An 8,225-nucleotide genomic window follows, 5' to 3' on the forward strand; every position below is an offset into this window, starting at 1 on the left:
GCCCTAATTTAGGTTTCCATTTATTTTGGGTATCAGAGATTGATAAAAGTACCAATATAAATACATATATATGTTTAAATATATACATATATAGATAATAAACGCCCAGACGAAGCAAACAAACCTGTTCATCACCCGAATGTTTGCCCGATGTGGGAAACGAGCCCACGACCCTCGGCGCAACAGTCAGGGGCGCTAAGTACTGTACCACCGAGTCAGTCATATAAGTATGTACAGTACCCGTTGATAAATGTTGCACATCAACTCTTGGAATAACGATTATATTGTAATGGCGGCTCAATTAAATCAGACCACAGGATTGCTTTGCGGCTGATATAGGTTGAATAGTGGCATCAAGCCGTGAAATCTCATACGTCCTACCATTAGACATAACTTACAAAACTGCGGATTTGATTTGACTCAGAAATAACAATTATTGACCTCAGAAGGTCAGATGTAAAGTTGCATTATTTGATAATACATTAATACATCCGGTTTCCTTTCAAATTGTTGAGTGTAAGATTAAAAATAATTTAAAGTGTGTAACATTGCAAATATTTCTGTTCTTAATGCATCGGTACATAAACAGTTGAAATTTACATTACTAGCCGCTCTCGCCAATGTCGATAATTATGAATTTACAACGCGTCTGAAGCGAAGGTCAATAACCTAATTCGGATGCAAATTGTTGTGAAAGCATTTGGAAACAATCGTGTTGGTTTGCAACGTTGTATTGGAGCTGGTGTATATTTTCAATTTTGTTTTAGTTGGAATAAAACAAATTATGAATGCAAAAATATATGTTTTTACTGATATAATATAAACAAAAACTACGAAATTGCGCAATGTAACATATTCCAACGTTTAGTATTTGAATATTTTACTTCTATTATTAACAGTATAGATAGGTAGGTATTACCTAACTACCTGCTCCATGATATCACAATTTCACATTCACAAAGGGTAATCTCAGTTTACGCTTTAATTTTTTCCGACAAATATCTTCGTCATTTTTGACAAGGAAAAGGCCATCAACGTTGTTTAATGTATCTGTGGCGCCGCTGAGTCGCTTCAGAGGCGTCATCCTCGCTTTGATCCAATCTCTCGTCTGACCGGGCGGCTGGTTGACGACCAATTACTCGATATCACTCTGTTTCGGCCTGCACCCAAATGGAGCATAATGCCTAGGGTAATTATGATCTCAGTGCCGGCCGTCGCCTCCGCGGTGTGCCCACTCACATTGATTCACCCGCTCTCGTCGCCTAATACCTATAATTTTAAATTGCCTCGAAACGTGTTTCACAATTGTTTAGCTTCAACTTTGATATGACGGCGATCTCGGTTTCAGCACTCTCTGTAACAATTTTGCGTTGCATTTATTTGCGTTTGGTAAGCAATTGATAAGTAAATTGTCTACACGAGTATACTTTGGCGCTTGATGGAAAAGTACAGTGGCATCCAACGAAACTATAAGCCGGTATGTGTGTTGCTATTATATCGTGATTTGCAATGCACTAAGAAACACGCCAAGCGGTCTGCAGCTTGCTTAATAAAACAAACTAGTGATATTTCGCTATAAAATAATTATGAATTCAAATGTGGTTTAAGTGTGATTTAAGAATTCAGAACCAATAAAATTCCGTAGCTAATGTTCTTGTGCTCGTATGAGATCTAAATAAACGTCCGCTGCGCGCGGCAATTTGGCGGGATTTTATTATTTTTTTATGATAATTATAACTGTCGAGGAGTTAATTAAGAAAGTGGCCACATTTACAACTCAACTCGGTAAATCCCGGCGTCGATGGCGTAAGGTACGGCCCCATTATTTCTGTTAACTAAAATCGACGTTCATTTACATTATACATTAGGTATGAATAATCGCATTTACGGGTGTAACTACACATATTTCCATGACCGATGACGTGTGCCATCGATTTTCTGTGTAATAATATTATGTATTTTATTGTTTGTTATGTAAATATGGTTTATCGAATTCATTGCTATAGTTTACCATGGTGTCCAAGTTAAACATTACTATGATAAGTTACCTGATTATTTCTTTCCCCCACCTAATTGTTGCTAAGGAGCTATTCCAACTTCACGTGGACTGGTCGGTGAGCTCACAGGCTCAACCTGAGATAACTGCTTACACTAGCCCCAGCAAGAGCAGTGCTTCGCTTGAATCTACTACCTGACCAGAACCGCGACCTACTGAGAAGGTCCAGCGAGAAGACCCAGCGAGGTTGTGTCTATGGGATCTGATATATGGATACAAGCATTTGTCTACGTTGGACGTGACACGTTGATTACTGACAAAACGCATCTTTCGTAGATCATCAACGTAATATATTGAAGGAACTCTTTACCTTATTTCCCTATTAATTGTGCTAATAGCGTTTAAAAAAAAATACTGTCGAAATCTAGATATTCGAAATAAAATCCATTCGTTGAAGGGCTAACACACGTCGGCGCAACAGCTGCGCCAATCACAATGTACAGGGCGTGGTCGGACCCCGCACCCCTTCCCTCTCCTATCCCTGTATCCTGATCCCTGGATTATATTACCGATACACAATGAAAACGTTTTTTATCAAACCATTGTGTCTCATATTGGGGTGAAATTTCCGGCCGGATGTTCAATCGACTCTCACCTTTATTTCACTCCACGAAATGAACAACTGTGAACGAATCGTCTTCTTTATGGGGTTTTTTTTTCGATGAATTCATTAGTTTTGATTTGAATATTATTTAGATGTCTACTTTTACGACGCTTGAAGTAGGGATAAAGGTGTAACTAAAATAGTCTGTTTAATTTATTCACGTACAATTTCACGAACATATATTTACTTATACGCTTTTATTAGCTTCAGACGTATGTATGTTAGTATGTAACGGAATCTTTGAACATGATTTTGATCGCCTTCTAAACGTCAGATTAACTTGAAATTTGGTATACTTATTGAGGACCGATGACAATTGAATATAAAAAAAAATTGCCAAAAAAATATGGTAAAATAGAAATTCAACTAAAAAATGAAAAATAAATAATATTATAATTTAAAAAAACTAACAAAATACGCTTTTATAGAAAATGCATGGTATGAGTTAGTAATATTTTATTAACAGATATGAGTAGAAAGGTTATTTTGATAATATCCTGAAAAGCACCACACGCTTTTTTTTTACAATAAAATCATTTTATCTTACACTATATTTAATTAAAATTCAGTAAAATTTATTTTCTATTTTATAGTTGGATTGTCTATCTATAAAGGCGTATTTCGTTAGCTTTTTAAACTATTATTTTTTTCTGTTAAATAATGCGTGTGAATGTTCTTTTTTATAATTAAAATTATTATAAAACAAATGAATGTTTGCACGTTGTTATTGATTAAGCGGTCCCGAGGCTGGCAAGCAGTAGCGACCGGAGCTGTCACCGCGCCGACTAATTGTAAATACACTACTGCCTATAAGCTCTTCAAAATTTATTTATATTATTTGTTACCGCCTCGGGCTTAGAACGCCGCTGTATTAGTTCTCATATAAATTAGCCCATAAATCTGATTTGACACTCGAACCCGTTCTCACGGTCCGAGTCTGTATCGATAATTAAAACTGAATAAAGCATTGTTTTTTTTTACTCCATTTCAAATGATTAAGCATTGATTATCTGTCTTTCCAGGAACATCCGAGCTTACGCGGTACGCCCCTGGCGATGCTCGCGGCCCAGTGTAACAAATTGTCAAGTAAATCTCCGCCTCCGCTAGCAGATGCTGCCGTGGGAAAAGGTTTTCATCCCTGGAAGAAAAGTCCTGGTGCACATTCACCACCAAATGCTGGAGCTATTGCTCGCTCACAGGCTCCATCGTGTGGGCCATACGCACGACCACCGACATCTTGCGCTGCCGCGCCATCCTATGGAAATGATCTGTATTTTCCGTCCTCAGGAGATCAACTTCTGGGCAAAAGTGAATCTAGTGCTAGCCTTGGATCTATGTATTCTAGACACCCCTACGAATCTTGGCCTTTCAATGTTGGTGGAGGTGGTGGGAGTAGTGCTTTAAAAGCAGCAGAGATGAGTGGAGTGGGCGCCGTGGGTGGAACTTGGTGGGATGTTCACAGTGGTTGGCTAGACGTTGGTGGACAAATGGCCAACTATGCTGGACAAGATTATTCCCAACTTACACATTCCCTCTCTGGAGGTGCACATTTATTGCCACCCGCGCCACACCTTTTACAAGATGCCTACAAGTCGGTTTTACCGACACAAGGTTCGTTTGGACTACACGGTCCGGGATCACCAGCTCCGCCTGCACAAGCGCCCTCGCCGCGATCGCAACGCCGCTACGCCGGTCGAGCTACTTGTGACTGTCCAAACTGTCAAGAAGCCGAAAGGTTAGGCCCCGCGGGAGCACATTTGCGAAAGAAAAATATACACAGCTGTCACATACCGGGTTGCGGTAAAGTTTACGGCAAAACCTCACACCTTAAAGCACACCTCCGTTGGCACACCGGCGAACGACCGTTTGTCTGTAACTGGCTGTTCTGCGGGAAAAGGTTTACTCGATCCGATGAGTTACAAAGACATCTCCGCACGCACACCGGCGAAAAGAGGTTCGCATGTCCGGTGTGCAATAAGCGGTTTATGCGTTCAGATCACCTAGCGAAGCACGTAAAAACTCACAATGGTGGCAAGAAAGGCAGCTCGGAGTCGTGCTCGGATTCAGAAGAAAACAGCCAAGGCGAGGGCGGAACGGGCAGTCGGTCCCCTGAGCATGGACTCGACGTGAAGCCTAGTGCGCTAGTGTGACGGGGGCGCACGGCCCTCGCCGTGCCGCCCTACTCAACGGCGATCCTGTGATACTAATTCGCCGTGAAACATGAATACTTGTAAATACCACATATCATCACATTGTGTAACGTTAAAATACTGGACTTGTAAAATTAATTTGCGGTGATAACATCGCTGTGTACGTATTTGTTTAGAGACTTTAAGCGCTGTACAGTTTAGATATTAGTAAATAATTATCTCATATTCTAGATAGATATTGTAATTTTAGTTTAAGTAGAGTCACTCATTTAGTTTGGAATTGCTGTTTATTTATTTGTTAAAACAATATTTGACAGTGTGAAAAAGCTTGTTTAGTGAGAAATATGAAAGTATAAATTGTAACTTGATTGACAGAGGTCTTGAAAGTAATTAGCACCAAAATTTACTTAAATAACTAATTATTATAGAAATAGAAAATTAATATAAAACACACAGCTTGTAAAATACTTTTTAGTTTGAACAGCGTTATAAACTAGTAGTTCTTGTAAATATCTAAATTTTACAGGTTTTCAATTTGGTAAAGTACTGCAAAAGCCTTTACAACTATCTTTATTTCATTTTTATTACAATCAATACAATCATTACCTCAAAATACTTCACAAAAACCGCTTCTAGTTATATCCATTACAAATAAATAAAAAACAGTTTTTTCATTTTTAATAACAACTTTTATTTAATGAGGTTATTACGTAATCATCCTATATTATCAGAAGATGCAGGTGCGAAGTTAACCCGTAGCCCGAAGAGGTTTCGGTTAATCCCGTAGTCTAATAGAGTTGCTATCCTTTGCTTTCGCTTTGAAGGGTCAAAGGTGCTCCAAATGAACAACTATTTAAAAAAAAATTTTTAAAGCCGATCAGTTGTTTAGGCGCCGTTTTAAAAGATTCCTGTTTTTAAGAGATTTCCATTTAAGCGCCCATGGTTTTAGAACTCTAGTTGTATGCGACTCACCTCGTAGTTCGATATTGACTGGCTTGGATCAAGTCGCTTGGTATGTGCTGTACAACTCTAATAGAACAGTCGCTTGTCAATATAATAGCGGAGTTCAAGAGAGCTCTATATTCAATTACTTGAAAAACAATGGTGCTAATTACAGACCATGTAAATATTTTTATTTGATATGGACAAACAGTATATGTATTATTGAAATAATAATAGTAAAACAAGTCTAAAAAATTTAAAGAAACGACATTGAAAGTTTCTAGAACATTAAAATATTTTACACAAAATATAATAACAATGACATTCCAAGTTACTCTCAGTTTTTTCAATATTTTAATTAGTATATGCCATAAAATTCAATTGGATAATCCTGCTGCATGAAAATGATTGTAATTTTTGTTATAAAACTATGTATGTATGTTGTAAAAAATGTACGAATTTTAAAAGATGTCTGAATTGATTTTATAAAAATTGAAATATATTTTTTCCGAGTGGATAAGTATGTAATTATTTTTCCCTCAACCACTTTATTACTAATATAACTACATGTGTACAAACAAGTTTACCCTCAGACAGCATCAAAGCTTTTGAAACACGGAAAAACAAATGAAGTCTATATTCAGCCAAGAATTACTTTTTAAGATCATAATTACTACAACTACTTTTACGATTTAATGTCTCATTTCTTATCTTCATTTTACTATTTCTGACATTTCGAATATATACTTTGTAGAGATTGAGAGCTCATAGACCCTGGTCAACACTACAAAAACATGCGATACGCTAGTTATTTATTTTATACATCCCGTGCAAAAAAATTAAACCGGGATGCTTAATTTCTTGAATCTCTAAGCCGAAATATAATTTAAAAAATTAATTATAAAAGTTAATGAAGCTTATTTCTTACGATACCATGATCTAAGTTTTGCTGCTTGAATGATATAAGAACAATATGATGGAACCAGGGTACTAGCACGAGGGGATCTGAAAGCATACTCAACTTCAATGCCACTGATGTCTGTCACAAACGATTAACAAACTCTATTGTGGATTCGAAATTTGAATATTATTACTTTTTTCAAACGAAAAATAACTTTGGAACATTCGCACAGAATCACATTTCATTTGACGCAGCAGATTACAAAATTATACCAACGCAATTTAGCTGCAAAGAGGGCAACGTTCGTAAAAAGCGAATTGAAACCACAAATAAGGAGGGGAGCGTTGTCGCCTCGCGGGTGGCCGCAAGCTCGTGCCGTAAAAACCGTGTACATCTATTGCAGAAGTGAATCCATTAGGCCCAACTCCGCGGTTTATAATAATCATTCCTCTATTATTACTATTAGAAAATATTAAACCTATCTTTTCTTGATAGTTAAAATAAACACGCTCTCTTTACATTTTCTTCTCAATGTACCGATTTAATTCTAATTCTGCTAATTATTGAGACAATTATTAGTTAAAAAATACGGTACTACAGATATTTATGTATTGATTAAAAATGTATTGACTAAAATACCGTGTAGGCTGCACTATAATCTGTTACAAATGTGAACAATTATCTATGATTCGATGGGTTAATTAAAATCGTGGCAACAGTTAGTTGCATAATCATTATGTTGAAGAAGTCACTGTTAAAAAGCTTGAAGCGCGATCGATTAAATTTGGTAAAAAAGCTTTTAAAGAATTCAAGCCAAACCGCAATTTAGAAGAAAATTTACATAAAACAAACCGCTGATAGAACAATTACTAAATTATTTACTTAGAGAACTCATAAGGACACACACACACACACAACAACAAAATCGTTCATTACAAGTCTACATAATTGAATTACTTGTAATAATATTCTGGTGATTAAATCAGAGATTACACAATTAATCTTACAGTAAGATGACCTCTATAATCAAATTATCCGTTTTTATTATCGTATACGGCCTCTCGTAATCATATTAAGGCCCGTAACCCCCACGTCTAAACACAGATTTATGTTCCCTAAACGAATTATTCGAAAACTGATTGAGCATTACAAGATGAGGGAGGTCGCTATTTTATATTCTAGTCATCGTCTCTATTTAGTCCAACGTTGAAGTTACCACGAAAACTAGAAAGAAAGAGAGATAGAGAGAGGGTGAGTATTCTTTATTGTACACCAACAAAAAAAACCCAATAGGAAACATTAAAAACAAAAACAAGTAAAAACTGGAGGTCTTATCGCTAAGAGCGATCTCTTCCAGACAACCATCAGGTGGAAAAGAATCATTTGGAAACGAATTTCACGCGGTATTATACGCGGAAAGATAACTAGGAAAACTAGAAAGAATACCTATACACTTCACAATATCGAAAAATGATTTGCGATCTACTTTTAAGGTTTCACTGGTGCACAAAGGTATTAATTACAAAGTACCGTTTGAGACATGAGGTCGAAGCCTCAATATTTGTCACAGCC

General features: G+C 36.8%; 1 protein-coding gene across 6 annotated transcripts in view; it reads left to right on the top strand.

Moving 5' to 3' along the window:
• Positions 1-6,272, top strand: part of LOC101741704 (transcription factor Sp9) — an 87,409-nt gene extending 81,137 nt beyond the window's left edge. For all 6 annotated transcript variants that reach the window (XM_021353475.3, XM_038013403.2, XM_021353476.3 and 3 more), the window contains one exon: positions 3,683-6,272. In XM_021353475.3, coding sequence (XP_021209150.1) covers positions 3,683-4,810 — 1,128 coding nt within the window. In that variant the 3' untranslated portion in view covers positions 4,811-6,272. The remainder of the gene's footprint in view (positions 1-3,682) is intronic.
• The last annotated feature ends 1,953 nt before the right edge of the window (positions 6,273-8,225 follow it).

This window comes from Bombyx mori, chromosome 10 (assembly GCF_030269925.1).
Source record: "Bombyx mori chromosome 10, ASM3026992v2".
NCBI classification, from domain to species: domain Eukaryota; kingdom Metazoa; phylum Arthropoda; class Insecta; order Lepidoptera; family Bombycidae; genus Bombyx; species Bombyx mori.